Source organism: Acomys russatus, chromosome 13, assembly GCF_903995435.1.
Source record: "Acomys russatus chromosome 13, mAcoRus1.1, whole genome shotgun sequence".
In the NCBI taxonomy this organism is placed as follows: domain Eukaryota; kingdom Metazoa; phylum Chordata; class Mammalia; order Rodentia; family Muridae; genus Acomys; species Acomys russatus.
Window position 1 is genome coordinate 54,542,137 of NC_067149.1, and position 16,841 is coordinate 54,558,977.

At 41.2% G+C, this 16,841-nt stretch overlaps 1 protein-coding gene across 1 annotated transcript in view; it reads right to left on the reverse strand.

Moving 5' to 3' along the window:
* LOC127197694 (ovostatin homolog) overlaps window positions 1-15,087 on the reverse strand; it is a 45,190-nt gene extending 30,103 nt beyond the window's left edge. The window contains exons 1-15 of the mRNA XM_051155663.1: window positions 14,995-15,087; window positions 14,506-14,689; window positions 13,842-13,998; window positions 12,199-12,251; window positions 11,439-11,459; window positions 9,434-9,602; window positions 8,893-8,977; window positions 6,933-7,050; window positions 5,935-6,046; window positions 5,498-5,607; window positions 5,012-5,170; window positions 3,928-4,155; window positions 3,115-3,169; window positions 2,185-2,330; window positions 1,530-1,679 (exon numbers count right to left, since the gene is read on the reverse strand). Of these exons, the coding sequence (XP_051011620.1) occupies window positions 1,530-1,679; window positions 2,185-2,330; window positions 3,115-3,169; window positions 3,928-4,155; window positions 5,012-5,170; window positions 5,498-5,607; window positions 5,935-6,046; window positions 6,933-7,050; window positions 8,893-8,977; window positions 9,434-9,602; window positions 11,439-11,459; window positions 12,199-12,251; window positions 13,842-13,998; window positions 14,506-14,689; window positions 14,995-15,059 (1,812 nt within the window). The 5' untranslated portion in view covers window positions 15,060-15,087. The remainder of the gene's footprint in view (window positions 1-1,529; window positions 1,680-2,184; window positions 2,331-3,114; window positions 3,170-3,927; window positions 4,156-5,011; window positions 5,171-5,497; window positions 5,608-5,934; window positions 6,047-6,932; window positions 7,051-8,892; window positions 8,978-9,433; window positions 9,603-11,438; window positions 11,460-12,198; window positions 12,252-13,841; window positions 13,999-14,505; window positions 14,690-14,994) is intronic.
* Window positions 15,088-16,841: the final 1,754 nt, after the last annotated feature.

Here is a 16,841-nt window from a genome sequence, read left to right on the forward strand (position 1 = left end):
GGAAAGCTGTTAAGATACTGTTATTCATAAGTCACCAGGATTTCCTGGTCCTCATGTTTCTCTGTTTCCTCCCAAGGCAAGAACAAGGTAAGGATGCTACTGCCCCACAATGCAATTCTGTGCTGGAATCATGCAAGGAAAAACCAGAGGCGTGGAATGAAAAGGAAGGAAGCAAGACAGCGGAAGGAAGAAAAACAGGAAGGAAGGAGGGGAGACTGGGAGGGAGGGTGAGAAAAAAAAACTTTCTATTTGATGGCAACGTTGTGCTACAAAGAAGCAGAAACAATGAAAAACAGAATTCAAGGAACTTAGCAAGTCTGCAAAATGTAGTTGTGCAAAACAGCTGCCAGGTACATAAATAACAGTGGAATATGTAGTGGAAGAAAACCTTGCTTACAACAGCAACAGATTAATTATGACACACGTGTGGATAGACAAAGAATTTACAAAAGAAAGCCATTTAACATTCAATTCAATAGACAGAAAAATATACTTGGAAAAATAAAAGGCCATTTTAAAATTCTTAATTAGACTATTCCCCCATCGCCAGGGGGGTGGGGGGGGGAAAACAATGCTGAAGTTAATTTGTAAATTCCATGTAATCACAGTAAAAATACCAGCTAGCTTTCCCTCCTCAAGCTAGAGAAGTTAGAAGTAAGTTGATATTAAAATCAACTAGACCAGCAAGGGACACCCTGGAGTGCCTTGCTACATGGCCACAGGAGTTGATTCCTACCAAAAATTAATCTCTATCATTAAAACTGTGGGACTGACTGTAGGAAAAGAAAACCCAATGGAATAGAATGCAAAACTGAGAAATAAGTGTAATAAACAGAAATGCTGTCCAGGATAGGGTAGTATCTCATGTCACCGAAGAGAGACAACATGTCAACTGATTTTACTTAAAAAAAGATGAACTAGACAATTAGTTCATATTCAAGGAGCGAAAGCTCCTTGGGGGAAAAAAATCAGTTTTTTTGTTTTGTTGTTGTTGTTTGTTTGTTTTGGTTTTGGTTTTTTTTTTCGAGACAGGGTTTCTCTGTGTAGCCTTGGCTGCACTAGACTCGCTTTGTAGACCAGGCTGGCCTTGAACTCACAGCGATCCCCCTGCCTCTGCCTCCTGAGTGTGCCAGCACGCCTGGCGAAAAATCAGTGTTTAAGGCTGATACAAAGAAGGTAAAGACAGGCCTGGGTCATCCTGGGCCAGGATTAGTTGATACTGAGAATGAATAAGACACCTTCAAAGGGCATAGGGACCAACTGAAAAAAACACTCTCCGCGTGATTTTTAAGATATCACATTGTTTAGAATCCTTAACCCGTCATACTGATCCATAGAGTTCTGTATCACTGTACAAGCCAGGCAGGGAACTCACGTGGCTAACAACCCATGCTGATAACCAAGGAAGGAGCACAGAAGCAAAGACTTGGTGGTTTCAACATGTCCTCAAGTCTCAAGTAAAAGCATCATACGAAGGACAGGGCTTGCAGCCGCACAGTTTGGGGACACTGAGGAACGAGGATGCTTACACTTTCAGGTGACAGTTCTTGTTCACGGTTCAGTAGAAGGACACTTTTGTCCACTGCTCGCAGGGCACAGAAGGAATCAGGGGCTGCCTGAAGCTGAAGACTGGTGGTAGAGCCAGGTTGGCCCTGCCCCTTTGAGAACCTTATGCTAACCTGAAGTAGAAAAAAGAAAGCTTTGAATAAACCCCATCTTTGAAAAAAAAAAAAATCCTGACAGACAGATTTCTGTATATACATTTTCCTGCCCGTTCTCAGTTCCCTGTGGGAACATCTCCTTTTACCCTGTCCCCGCACCCCCAGCTTCCCAAGATCAGGCATCTGCAAGATGCCTCTTCATGACATTCATTCTTTAGTAATTTAACTGTAGGATTATGAGGGGGCCAGACAGAGAGGGCTGGAGAGGTGGCTCAGTGGGTAAGAGGGCTTGCTACCAAGGCGTACCCCTTGAAGACGATCCCCGGAACCTATATAGCAGGAAAGGAGAATGGAGTCCTGCAAACTGTCTCCTGATGTTCACACACTCACCTCATGGGCACGCATGCATGTGCACATGTGCACACACATGCACGCTAAATAAATCACTTACTGTGAAAACAAATTTTTAAAAGAAGGTAGCAGAAAGGAAAATGCCCACCCCCGATGGCAGGAGAAACGTCACCTTGTTTTTAAAGCACTTGTCAATCTCGAGTTTGACATTGTCGGCAATGATTTCCCCACTGGGGTGGATGGTGTAGACAAACAGGAAGGCTACTGGTGCCAGGTCAGCGCTGGTGTTGATTGGGAAAGAGAAGTTTGCATTCCAGGCTGGGGAAACAAGCAATTCATAGATGACATAGTGCTGGCTCTAATTTGTATCTCTGGGCTTGCTTAGATGAAAGAAAATGGCTTGTGGATTAAAAAAAAAAAAAAAAAGCAAACTGGGCCTTGTTCAAATGCAAATAGAAATTTGACTTATACACAGATGAAGATATTACAATAGGACTGCCTTAGGCATCACTTTTCTAAAGTACATGATTAACTGACAGTAATGGTACCAGCTTTTTGTCAATGACACAAACTAGAGACACCTGGGAAACTTCAATTGGGGGAATTGCCTCCATCTGATGGGCCTGTGGACATGTCTACAGGGGCCTTTCCTTGACTAATGATTAATGTGGGAGGGCACAGCCCACTATGGGTTGTGGCACTCCTGGACAGCTGGATTTAGGAGGGATAAGAGAGCAGGCTGGGCAAGCCACTGAGAGCAAGTCAGTAAGCAGTGTCCCTACATGGTCTCTGCTGCTGTTCCTGCCTCCAGGTTCCTGCCTTGAATTCCTGCTCTGACTTCCCTCCATGATGGACTGACACCTGAAGTATAAGACAAAATAAACCCTTTCCTCCCCAGTTGGCCAGTGTGTACCACGGCAATAGAAGGCTCACTAGAACAATGATAGAAAGGTAAGGAATCGCCTTTCCAAAGTATTCTGTATGTTGCCTCAAGCCATGCTATCTTCTACCCTCCAACTGCTTGTGGAAATAAGCGCTCATCCTAACTTGAAGAAAATATGGAGATAAGGTACATATTTCAGAGCAAGAGCATCATATCCACCTTGGATCCTGACTTCCTTCTGTCCGCTGAGGAAGATGCTTCCTCTCACTGTCACCTGTGCCAGGCAAAGAAGAGCCAGGGTGAGTATTGCAGCTAGCATCCCATCATGTCATCATGGGCCAATCTGGTGACTGTTGTGTCCTATAACAAGGTAGCTTCCACAAACAAATATTAAAGCACATGTTTGGGCCAGAACAGAGAAAACACCAGGAACTTTGTGAAGCCATCTAATACGAGTGCAAGGTGACAGCTTCATCCAGTCCATGCTGTGAAATGGAATGCCCATCAGGCTGACCAGATGACTTGAACTCTTTAGCAGTGCCTCGAGCCTACTGCCTATTTTAGTTGGTGAGCCTAATTGATTCAACTAATATTTCTATTTAGCAATATACATCTGAGAAGACCAGGGCTTAGAGAGCCTGGACAATGTGTCCACAGTGGACACGTGTGCTTGAGGACTAGGAGAGAGTCAGGGAACAGGAATATCTTAATTTCCAAGTCTGTTTTTCATATCATTAAAGGAAAGGAGAGCAGCTTCCTTTGCTGCTCATTAGTTCAGTTTTCCATGCTACCCTCACACATGGTCATAACCATTTGATGTGAAGTATAAAGGAAGTGATTGAAGAAGCAAGTGTTTCCATCTTAGGGAAACAGATGGCCTGGGACCATTTTGCGAGCTTGTTCTTAATGGAGCCAGGGGGTATTCAACAGCAAAGTGGGTAAGTTGGGCTCACTCAGGCTGACAAGGGCTGACTGATGACACTCCCTAAACTGTGCTGTGCTGGCTGGACAGATCCATCAGCTGAGACTTACCAAATAGAAGAAGTTCACATCTGAGCCATCCTTGTAGGCCTCAGGGTTTAGGGAGTAAAGTACTGAAATCATCTTCTCTTGATTACATGGAAGCTGCTTTGGCTCCGAAACAATCTTTAGGAAGCTGCTGGTGTTGGAGTAAAAGCGTGAGACTGAGAAGTAGGCATCCAAATACTCAGGGGCCAGCCAGCTGGAACGATGACAGCTTCTAGGTTGGACATATACGGCCTGACGTGACAGAAGCAAAAGAAAGACTTTAGAATAATAACTCCCAAAGACAGGGAATACTGCAGGATGCAAGCCTTGTCATCTCTTCAGAACATGGAGGAACCAGCTCATAGCTGTTATTGGGAAGGGTTGGTGATATGGCTCAGCAGGTAAAGGACTTGCCACCAAGTCTGACCACCCAAGATTTATTCTCAGGACCATTGTGGTGGAAGGAGAGAACTGACTCATACAAAGTAAGATAACGATAGTGCTCCCTCTTTCTTGTATACTAAAAAATGATCATGGTTATGTGACTGTCTAATTGGACTAACAGTGAATTGTTATGTTCTATTTGTGTGTGTGTGTGTCATGTTGTGTTGGGAGATAGGAAGATAACTGACTGTATCCCACTATGGCGTGCAACTAACTCAAGATGCTCCAGTCTCAGCATCTTGGGTGCTAGAATGGCAGGCATCAGTACCATGCTTCGGCCTTTTACTTTAAATTACAGTCGGAGAATTAGATTTTTACATTCTGCACTCTTTACCTACGTGTGAGCCATAATGAACTGTTTAACTGCAAACTTCTGTGGAAGTTTCAGAAAGGGAACCTCACAGCATCTCCCTGTCTATGCAAAGAGTGATGCAGGATTTTCTTTACATGGCACTTCTATATCCAGAGAAGACATACTGGTCACGACAGAGTCCCTGAAAGAGAGCACTAGCATCTCACCTTCTGAACTCCGCTCTCACTGAGTACTGAATGGGCAAGCAAGTCACAGAAAATAGGCTACTAAGAGCCTTCTCATGCCCAAGTCCCTAGCATTGGGCACTCTGTGGGATTCTTGACCGTCTCCGCCAGCCCTTGGATGTCTTACTTTCAAGCTGATCTGTGGATCAAATATCTCTGAAGTGTTAATGGAAAAGTGAGCTTCCCCGTTCTGGTCGGTTGTGTAATTTCCCAGAGGCTTGCCGTTCAGCTCCAGTTGCAAAAGCTTGCTCACCATTGGTGCGTTATTGGGACCAGAAAATCTCAGCTGTACAAAAGCAGAAGTGTTAATATTCTCATGACACAAAACTCCACATTTCTACAGGGGATTTTTAATTCATGGTCCTGATCATTTATCAGACATTTCAGTGAATAAAATCTTGCTAACTGTGCACATGTGTTTACATGTAGAACAGGAGAAGCTATCATTTTATACTTTGTTTTCTTTTAGCCTAGGACTTTCCAAGCATTTCAGACATAGTAATATTAAAAATGGATTGTAAACTCAGAAAAGAGTGTCTGGGAAATCTCAAGGGATAATCTGTGAAGAAAGAAAACCGAAGAAGCTCCTCTTAAAAGCACCAGTCAAACCTACAGTTCCCAAATAAGGGATCCCTCTCCTGTAGAACGAGTCCATGTTCTCGAAGCTCACGGTGCCAAGCACTGAAGTGATAAAAACATGGTGTGTTTTACTGATCTGCACGCCTGTAAGAAATGATGGAACATAGCATCAGGGAGGAATTAATCATTTGAATAAGAGCCCTCGGGAGTGGGGGGGGGGGGGGGACGGCGGCGGGAAGGGGGGGGGGGCGGGACATGTATCTTAGTGGTAGGACGCTGGCTGCCTAAGTGTGTGTGAGGCCCTGGATTCAACCCTTCCTTCCACTCCCTGCCAAAAGCCACCTTTAAAGGTGCTTCGTTTTACCATTTTGAGCGATAATTAATTCGCATCAATAACCGACGTTGCTAACTCCATATGTGGTTTTTTTTTTCCTCAGTGGTAGGAAGTTGTTCGTAAGATACATTCATTACCTGTTCCAAATTCTGTAACCACTGCATTAACGTTAAATGTCATGAAAAGCCCAGAGCGGTAGAGTTGGAAGACTTTCGTATTGACCATTTGAGAAATGCAGCCATCTTTCAGCTGGAAAAACAAACAGAGGTACGATGAAAAGGTTAAGAACCCGAGAGTCTCGTGGAATTTAGACAGGGGTTCACCCCACCCCCGAGTGCCCGGGTCTCCCTCACTGAGTTACTGAACCAATGAAAAAGGATTAAAGCAGGAAGATAAGGTGGGGGAGGACTTGAACCAAGAGAAGGGAGACTTTCCAGATCTAAGGACATTCTCCTGGAAGTGATACAGGCGTGAGACAGTAAAGAATGAGAATAAAGCTAACGCACTTGGACCAACACCCTTCACATGTCAGCAGCTGTACAGGTCCACTGTCTGAAATAGGGGGGACATGGGCTTTTTTTTTTTCACTACTTACAGCAATTATTAGAAAATTGTAATATAGTCATATTTTGAAATAAGAAATATGTACTAACTTCAAAACTATAATTTGGGTTAGGCTGTATTACTACACCCCTCGTGTAGGCACACACGTGAATAAAAGCAATCTTAAAAAAAAAAGAATTAAAAAGATGAAAATGAAAACCAATGAGTTACAGACATGCAAAAAAGTATATCACTAAAGCTAAAGCCCATCAGAATAGGTGAGGTTTTTTTTTTTTTTTTTTTTTTTTTAAAAAACAAAACAGGATTTAGAATGAAGGAGAATGGAAGTCTAGGACAAAGGTCACGGAACATTCTGGGTTGCAGGTGTTTCCAAATCAACTACCTGAGGAAGCACTCATTGTCCAAGGAAAGACCAAGGAGACCACCCAGATGGTACAGAACATCAGGGAACCAATGAGCAACTGTGCAGGTCTAAAAGCCGACAGGCAAAAGCACCCAAAAGCTAACCTCCACTAGACACACAGCCAAAGTGCTGTAAATCCTGTTTGCAAGTGGGACTGTCCCTCTGTACCTGCGCAGTGAACTGCTCACATATTTCGTTATTATCGTTCTCACAATACCCAGAGGAGGCGAATTCTCGGCACACTTGGATCTGGGCTTTCCCCTGCACGGACTGGCCGTAGGTGTGCCTAGTGGGAAAAGGTGCATCCGTCATTACAAACGGGCAGTGTCATAGTGACATTTACGGACCTCATCAGAAGCCGTATGTAAAGCCTTGAAGCTGAGTGCATCCATCTAACCACCCGTGAGGCTATTTTCTCCCACAGAATTTAGGTGACATTAGGCATTTGATTTATGAAGAGGATCTGGCTAGTTTAAACACACACACACACACACACACACACACACACACACACACACACACTCAAACAAATTCATAGTTTCATTAAGTTTTAGGTGATCTAAAATATCAGTGAAGGGAAACTTAACAGGCTGGAGAGGTGGCTCAGAGGTTAAGAGCACTGCATGAGGCCTTGAGTTCAATTCCCAGCAACCACACGGTGGCTCACAAGCATCTATAATGAGATCTGGTGCCCTCTTCTGGCATTCAGGGGTGCATGCACGTGGAACACTCTACACATAATAAATCTTTTCTAAAAAAAAAAACCTTAATGAGTCAAACTGTTAAAAATATCTAATTTGTTATAAGTATTATAAATTGAATTTTCTTTGGTAGAAATACATATGTACATAGGCAAAACTTGATGGTTCTGGATAATCAAGTTCTTCCAGATCAGTATTTTAAAATTTTATTTTCATTTTATCACCATCTAACATATGAACATAGTGATTGTGTTGGCACCAAGAGTATAATTAGGAGCCAACATTCCAAAGGTTTTCTGGGGATATTATGAAATTTTTCCCTGACCCCCACTTGCCATGTGTTTACCAGGTAGCTCTTTATAGACGGCAGCCTCAATATTAAAAAAAAATATCCAAATGTTGGTGGGGGCGGGTGTTTCTTTGTCACCTGTTCAAGAATCCAACAACTCTCACCAGGTGTCTGTTCACAGGATGACACCAAACTTCCCACAAAGTTGATGTCACATCAATACTTCAGTACTGAAAGGTGATCTTTCTTTATAAAACCGAGATGATGACAGCTCCTGTCTCATGACATTGCGGGAATAATTTTTGTAGCTGTCACTTAATAGATATTACCTGTTTTATATTATCATCAATTTTAGAAAGGATATCACAAAATGGATAAAGGGCATCAGAAATAATTTTCCTAAGGAGAGGCTAACTGTTCCTAAGGTCAGATAGGATATTTTTATGTTAAAATTAAATTATAAACTTTCTTATTTCTATGAAATTTTGATAGCTTCCTTTCTTTTCTTTTTCTTTCTTTTTTAAACGAGAACACTCAATGGTGGTAAAGATTCGATGATATCAGTACTTTCGTATCAATTTCTGGAGTTAGGGGAGGCACATGAAATTTTAAAAGATAAAAGAATATTATACATTTTGACTTGATGATTCCCTTTAGTAACATGTCTCTTAAGTAAACAACTTTCAGCTTAAAATTAGGAAACTATACAGTTTTACATAAGATGTCTACTGCCAATGTATTAATTACTAGAACACACAGGTAACAGATTACATGTTATATAGCAGAATACAATTTAGTAAAATTGCTACTTGTATAGGAACATATACTTTCAAGGTAAGGAATTAGAACATATAGAAAAAATAGCAAAATATGGAGACATGTGTTTTTCAATGTTGGATAAAATGGATATAAAAGAATAAATATAATAGGGAAAAATTTCACAAAGTACTAGAGGAAAATTGGCTACAGTGTGAGAGCAATTAGTAACACGTGCTGTACTTCATTTTTGTGTTCTTTTTCTTTATATTTTTCGGGCATTTAAAACTTCTACAGTAATTTTAACATAAGTATATAAATAATGTTTTATGTCTAAGATGAAGTTAATTTACCCTGTAGGGATAATTCTGAAAACACTTACTTTGCACATGTAACCACTTGAAATTGATTGTCCGTAATAGTTATTGTCTCTGGTGCACTGACTTCAACTTCAAATTTGGGCAACACTGAAAACAAAGAAACATGCTTCAGCAGACAAACCCTAGCGAGCAAAGCTATAGCAACTCCAGCAAGCTGTGTCCGTGCATGCCGTTTTCCTCCAAAAGCCCCAGCCAGTGCACTGGGGTCTGTAATGATGCCTCACTAAAGATCAGTTATTCTGTGTTTGTTTGGTTTTGTCTGGCATCAAAATTCACTCCTCTTAATGATTTAACCTCTTAGATCCTTTCTAGGAGAGTATCTGAATTTCAGAAAATGAGACGTTTCTTAGGTGAGGGGAGAGGTAAGCAAGGATTAGAGTAAGATCTGGGCCCAGAATGAGGCAAAGAGAGGACAAAGATGCAACAGAAGAGCCAACAGCAGAGACCTAACCTGAGCTTCAGCTATGCTTGCCTGAGTCTAAAGCAGTGTGTTCCGTTGCTTTGGACTTATGTGTAGGAGACTCACAAACAGTACTTGGTTACCATCTTGATTAACGGTGAATTGATGCACTACTGTCATTCCTGATTGCTTTTTGATGACAATTGTGTAATCCCCAAACATTGGTTCTGGTGTCAGTTGGAATGAGAGCTGGGTGATGTTTCTGAAAGTGGTCACATTTTTCCATTGAAAAATCACGTTGTTTTTGGGATCCTTGAAAACAGAGAATAAAGAACAGCAATCAGAGTCTGTATGTGAAAATTACCACTTCCTTCTTATTTTGGGTGTTTTCTATAGTTACTGGAATAAAGAGTAAATCAATATAGCACAATGACCTCAAATTACTAAAACAATGTAACTATTCCAACATATTCAAACTCAATTGATACTTTTCTTAAAACTAAAATCATATGAAAAATAATTTATAAGTAATACCTTTGATTTTTATCTTTCCAAAGCAGAGTAGTAGTATATGAAAGAATTAAAAATTCAACATACTTAGTCCAGAATAGTACTCTCAAAGCAGAATGGACTCATACCAATGAGTATATAAAGGGACACTCATCCTAACCAACATTTAAAATGATTGTCACAGGGGCTGAAGAGCTGGCTCAGTGCTTAAGAGCACTGGTTGCTCTTCCTGAAGACCGAGGTTCTATTCCCAGCACCTTCGTGGTGGCTCACAACTCTCTGTAATTCCATTCTCAGGGATTCTGACGCTCCCTTCTGGCCTCTGCAGGCATTGCAAGCATGTGGTGCAAATACATACATGCAGGCAAAACACCTGTGCACATTAAATCAATACATTGTTTAATTAAAAACGATTGCCACAGGTTTCCACTTGGTCCCTATGGATTACGCAATAGCACCTAAGTAGAATTTCTGTGATTTCAAAAAGCAGGAGCCATTTTCAGAATGCAATCTTCATCTGTTTTCAGCACATTGCCACACCCACCAGTTCACTTCAATAAATATTTTACATTTTCCAGCTCTGACTAGAAAGATCACATTTAAGAGATTTGATTAAAAAGGTTGTGTTTAACAGATTATGTAAGGAAACAAAACTGTTACTAACCATTTAAAAAGTTTTAGTGATTTGTTTTCCTCTCGTATAAAGTTTAGAAAATGAAGTATCCTAGAGTTCCTTTCTCTCAGGGCTACCCATGAGACCCCATGCTGGCTCAGGCGTGAGTGGATGTCATAAACCAGAATAAATTATTTCCAAAAGAAGCAGACTGTACATGCACTGAGGCTAAAACCCCACGCTCCGGAACACTGGTGCTGTTCCGAGTGCCCACATGGACACGCTGTGACTTGTGAATGGTGAATTTTTACTCATCGGAGCCAACGTTAATTAAGCTTTATATCTCTCTCAGTAAAATACAACATCAGCTGGCTCAGTCGTGAAAGCAAACTACTGAGGAATGAAGAGAACACGAGACTGGCTTCCTGAGATTCATGTCATTTCAAGGACCAGCTGTTTGTTGCACAGATGGGAAGCTTAAAGCACCCAAACATTAGACAGGGCAGTTGGAAGTCTATGAGTGTCTTGTGTTTGCCTAGATAACTGCGGATTATGAGCCTGGATCCCACAGTGGCCTCCAGGATTAACTAATAGTGGTAGCACACACTGTATGGGGAGAAACAAAACACAGGTGCTAAAATTAATTGTTACTTACAAGTAAGCTGTAAGCACAACCAATTAAAAGGTAAGTGCCAGGCATATAATAAAACATCAGCACTATACGGTTATTCATCAATGATGGTATGATTTTTAGAGTTATAACATACAGTGGGAAAACAAACAAGTTTCTGCTTTCAGATTCCAGCACATTACTCTTGGGGATTCCTGCACTAGAAATCAGCAGTCCTAGGTTTCGTCAGAGTTTCATATTTATATTTTAAACACACTTCTAACCATCTTCAGATGCAGGTTTCTTTTCTGTTTGTTTCAATCATCTTACTTTTTAGCTCATAAAACTGAAAGTTGTCAGCACACCATTGCAATTCTGAATGTTTTTAACTGCATATGGAAAGGAGATGTCTTACCTGGAGGGTGATCAAAGGGTACTGGAAAAAAAAAAAAAAAAAAAAAAAAAAAAAAAACACAGATTAACACTTCAGTGAGACATTCTCCTGCCAGACAGCATCAATTCCAAGATTTAATTTTTAATTATTTTAGTTAGTGTATAAAACAATGGGCATTGTTATAATATTTTCATATATATATATATATATCATCATTGGATTCACTTCATATTACCCTCTCCTATCCACCCACCCCATCTCTTCCTTTGCTCTCTCTCTCTCTCTCTCTCTCTCTCTCCTCTCTCTCTCTCTCTTTCTTGCTCTCTCTCTCTCTGTAAATATATTGCTTAGTCTAGGTTTCACATATGAAAGAAAACATTTATTTTTTTTTTAGTCTGGCTAATTTGACCTAACTCTATGAACTCTGGTTGCATTCGTTTTTTTTGCACGTGATGTAATTTCATTCTTTACGGTCAAAGAAAACGCCATCAGGTATGTGCAGCACATTTACTTTGTCCATCCATATCCTGATGGGCGTCTAGGCTGGTTCCATGCCTTGGCTGCCTGATGGGCGTCTAGGCTGGTTCCATGCCTTGGCTGCCTGATGGGCGTCTAGGCTGGTTCCATGCCTTGGCTGCCTGAGTGAATAGTCCAGGAGTAAGCATGGGTGTGCAGGTAGCTGAAGTTTGCTGACTTTACATTCCAGGAAAGTGCTTTGTATCACAATGGATTTGATTAACAGATTTGAATTTCATTGCACCATTATAAATTATGAGCTCACCAATTCATCAACAGGTTTGAGCCAGGTGTTCAGTGTCACAATGCGGAAGTGAACTAAAAAAGAAAGAGGGCAAGGCTGTAAAGTGTTTGTCTTGTGATCCCCACCCTACAGCTATGATTGCTTTAAAATACATACATAATTAATTGCTTTCACATCACAGAATACCACATTCCTTTTCCCCTAGCTCTGATTTGACCCTTTGAAGTTGGGAGTCCATTGGGGAAACTCTCTTATTGTACTTACTGTTCCCCCACTAATAGTTCCTGTTGTCCCCAATGCTGATACCAGCTACCATTAGGAACTTTTACCCTATCAGATGTAATACAATTGAACAGAATTAGTGATAGGCTTATTCATAGAAGCACAAATATGAATCATTTATGGTATGGGATAAGTATATGAAAACAGTGCTAGTAAAATTAAATTATTTTAGCAGAACTACAAAGAAAAGTTTGGGTTCTTTTGAATGTACAACTTATTCTAATATTTAGTAAGAGCAGAAAAGGGGATATCAGGAAGTGAAAATTTTTTCTTTAAGAACTATATTTGCAGTATTATATGTGAAAATGTCATAATAAAACTCACTGTCTTGTGGGCTTAATTAATTATAAAAGAAAAATGAAAGAAGCCTACATAAGCTGACCATTTAGAGCACAATAGCGACTCCTTGGAGGAGTTTCCCTGCCCAAGACATAGTCACATCAGTCATAACACAGTAAAGAATCCTTGGAGGAGCTGGGCATAGTGGTGCATGGGTAGAGGCAGGTGGATTGCTGTGAGTTCAAGGCCAGCTGGTCTACAAACTGAGTCCAGGACAGCCAAGGCTACACAGAGAAACTCTGTCTCAAAAAACAAACACAAAACAACAAAAAAAGAGTTCTTGGAAGAAATCACCACTGACACACTCACATCAGCAGGTTCTTCAGCTGCCAGAAATAAATGCCTATTGCTTAAGCCAAAATAAATTCTCTTTTTAGCTCTTTTATTTCTTTTTTTTTTAATCATAGAAATATGAAATATGCATCAGGACACAATGCACAGGTGGTTTCATATCTAACCTTTTAATTTACAAATGAAGAAATTAAATCTCAATGATCAGAATCCAAGCTCTGGAGCGAGCTGCCTTGAATTCTAGCTTGGTATTCTTTCTGCCACAAAGAAAGCATTCACACGTTACACCAATCAGCACAGAAACAACAGTAGAAGCCATAACTGCTGCTGGCGTGACCTTTGCTGTCATTGGCGCTGCTTTTACAATAACTCTAATTTCTTCCTTGAAAATCCTAAGAAACTTTCACTACCTCTACTCTAAGGATGAAGTAATTGGTCTGAGAAAGAGAATTTTTTTTTTCTGAGAAAGAGAATTAATGAGCTTGTCCAATGGGCACTTGATGGATCACTGGTTTAGATCAAAAGAGTAGAACTTCGGGTTCTGTACGGGTAACCAGTATACCATGAAGCCTCGCCAGCAGGATTTGTATACAGTAGGTGGACGGACAGAGTTTTCTGAAGCAATAAGCCAGGTCCTGGATCTAATCTCATAACTGTAGGGATTATGGGAATGCAGCAGCCAATGATGTCAAAGGCCAGTTCTACTAAAGTTTACGCGTTGCTTTAGAGACAGCATTTGCAAAGTGACTTACCTGTGTCTCCAGGTTTGTGGACAGGCGTGTCTGTCTGCACAAACGTTGCGTTCTCCTCAGCAGCGATTGCCACAGTCCTCCTCTCAGAGATTTTAAGAGTGTTTCCCTCAGCAAAGAGTGTAATGAAGGCCAACTGCTCTGAGGACATCAGAGACACCTGGTGATGAAGAAGCGCATGGAGGAGAAGATTGCACGTCAAAACGTAGACGGTGAGTGAGATAGGCAAAGCCTTGTGAACCCATCACTGGCCATCAAGACTCCCTGATCACCTGTTGCAATTGCTTGTCTCGGTATAAGGTTATTTTCTAATAAACTCAGTTTCATATCTTCTTGCTGCCTGTTTTCTTTTTATGTCGTCCTAAACCAAAGCCCTCCACCCTTTAACCTATCCTTTTGGGGGGGTGGGGGAGAGAGGACTCTGCGAAACATGTTTACTTTCTAAAACAGCAATTGCCCTTATCATTTCCTATAATAGAAAATTGCCAACAACAGCAGCAAAATATGATGAGCATTAAAATTTCTTCCTTCCCTCAGAAATTCCATATCATCCCTTAGATTCTGCAAATCACTCCAAACTAAGACTTGTTAGTGAAAAGCAACTTTAAGAGGGTAAGTCCACGTCCCCATGCGCACTACTCCTGCAGCGTTAAATTCAGCGCCTCACTTTGAAATCTGCGCAAGCGTAGAAGTTGCCCGGTTCCACAGACTGGTCAAAAATAGCGGTATTGGATCCATCGTATTCTAGGGTGACCCTCAGGGACACAGACTCTCTGAGGTTCAGAAGGTGAAGACAGGCTTTTTCTGGGGAAAAGCGTTGTAGCACAGAAGGAACCCACAGGATGTACCGCCTGCACAAAGAGAACGCAGCACTCTGTAAACAAGTCTAGAGACTGGCTTACATCCACACACAGCAATCTGAGCTACTGAAGGATTCCCCAACTATGCATTTTCCCCCCACAGGCAGAATCATGATAAACTGGGTGCACACAGGGGTGCCTTAAGAAATATGGCATCCATTTTCCAGCGTTTGCAAACCAGCACTCGCTTGCTGAAGTTGAAATAGAATACTGAATCGATCAAATTTTAACATGGAATCCATGTAAAGAGATGGCATTGCCAGCACTTTGATACAGAGAGTTTAGAATTCCCTTACGGTTCTGAAGCCACTGCGCCAGTGAGATGAATCAGGAGAGCACTGATCAAAATGGTAGGCACCATTTTGTCCCAGCACCTGGGGGCGAGGGGGGGTAACGTTAGAAGATGCACTCTTTCCTCCTCTCACCAGAAGTCAGCTACCTAGGTGCTGAGCTTTTCTTTCCTTCCTCTTGTTCTAACTCTGTGGTTGCTTTTTATAGTCTCACGGAACTGGAGATCAATTACACTCTGGAGCAAGAATCCTGAGAGGGAAGGCTTCAGATTGCCTCTCTGATTGCCTCGCCAGGGGGTATCAGTTTATGTGTTACTTCCTGCTGAGGTTCTCTGGATGCTGGCCTGGCTGTGCAAGTTGGACAGGAAGAAGAGGAAAACAAAGAAAGTAGTCGGGTGACAGGGTGACACGCATGGGGTTCAGACTTGTTTTGATACTCCACACGGGCTGACAGCATTAGCGATGCAGTACTTCCGAGGGAGTAACACTGGGAAGAACGTATCTCTGTAAAGCACTACCTCAATACCGATTCTCAGAAGGGAAAATGTGGTCAGGGATCACGCAGCTTAACACAGGCCCATTTTATGGATAGTTGAATGTGTTGTTGTCCTCCTATAATTTTGTAATATAGAATTCAATGTTAAAATGTTGGTTTGCAGTCACCATTTAGCATGATTTTCTCACTAAGGTTTGTGGACCATGTTCACTGTCTCTTTCAATATTATGAAAACTTTAGAGAAAATGTAAAAATACACGCATCACAGGCAAAAACCACAAATCAATAAAAATACACAATCTAATTATAAGTGAATGATTCATGCTAATGAAATGCTAAAATCAATTTTCTTTCTATTATTATTGATGATGTTGTTGTTGTTATTTTAGACAGGGTCTCACTCTGTAGGACATGCTGATAGCCTGGAACTCCTTCTGTAGCACAGGCTAGCCTTGAACTCATGATGATCTTCCCAGTGTTGGAATTGCTGGCTAGAGCCCCTACACCCAGTTGAATCTTGCAAACTTTGCATAGAGTCTCTAGATGGAAAGTCTCCCATTTTCCATGACTTCCCTTTGTCTTTGTTTTTTTTTTTTTTTAACATTCCTTTTACTTCAAGTAGTGACAAAGTAAGTGCATGTGGACTGAAGAATGCTAAAAGGTAGGGAAGACAGAAGCTACCTTTAATCTTGTAGAGACTATCTTTCTGATGGGGAGTTAATATTCAAAATATATAGGCAACTTTGCTGAGTAGTAAAAATGACAATCTGGCTTTAAAATGAGTACATAACCTGGATAGCATTCTCAGATGTGGGTGGGGATGGTGGAGATGCACCTCCAAAGAACTTATGAAATACCAATTTCTCTCTTTGATTTTCTGTTTGGAAATCTAAGATCTTCCACACATGAGCACCCTAGCCTTGGTGTGCTGAGTAGCTAATGCCATCACCATTGGTCGACCCAATGGACTTTGAGATGCCTAAATTCAAAACTAAATAAGTCTTTCTCTTTTTAGAATTAGTTGTCTCAGGTAGTTTTTGGTAGCGATGTAAACTTAACTAATCATTGGCTATAAAAAAGAAGTTGCCTGGGTTGGTGCTGGTACATGCCTGTAATCCCAGCACTTGAGGAGGCAGAGGCAGGCCAGCCTGGCATACAAAGTCGGTCCAGGACAGCCAACACTACACAGAGAAACCCTTTCTTGGAAAAAAAAAAAAAATTCCAGATTCACCTCAGCTAGTAGTAGATCTGAGGGTCTTGTTATTTCTCAGGAACCAAGAGTACGACACAAAGAGACAAAGAAGAACCACAGAAATTAGGCTTTGCTGTGTTCATCTCCTCTGTCAGCATGACGCCA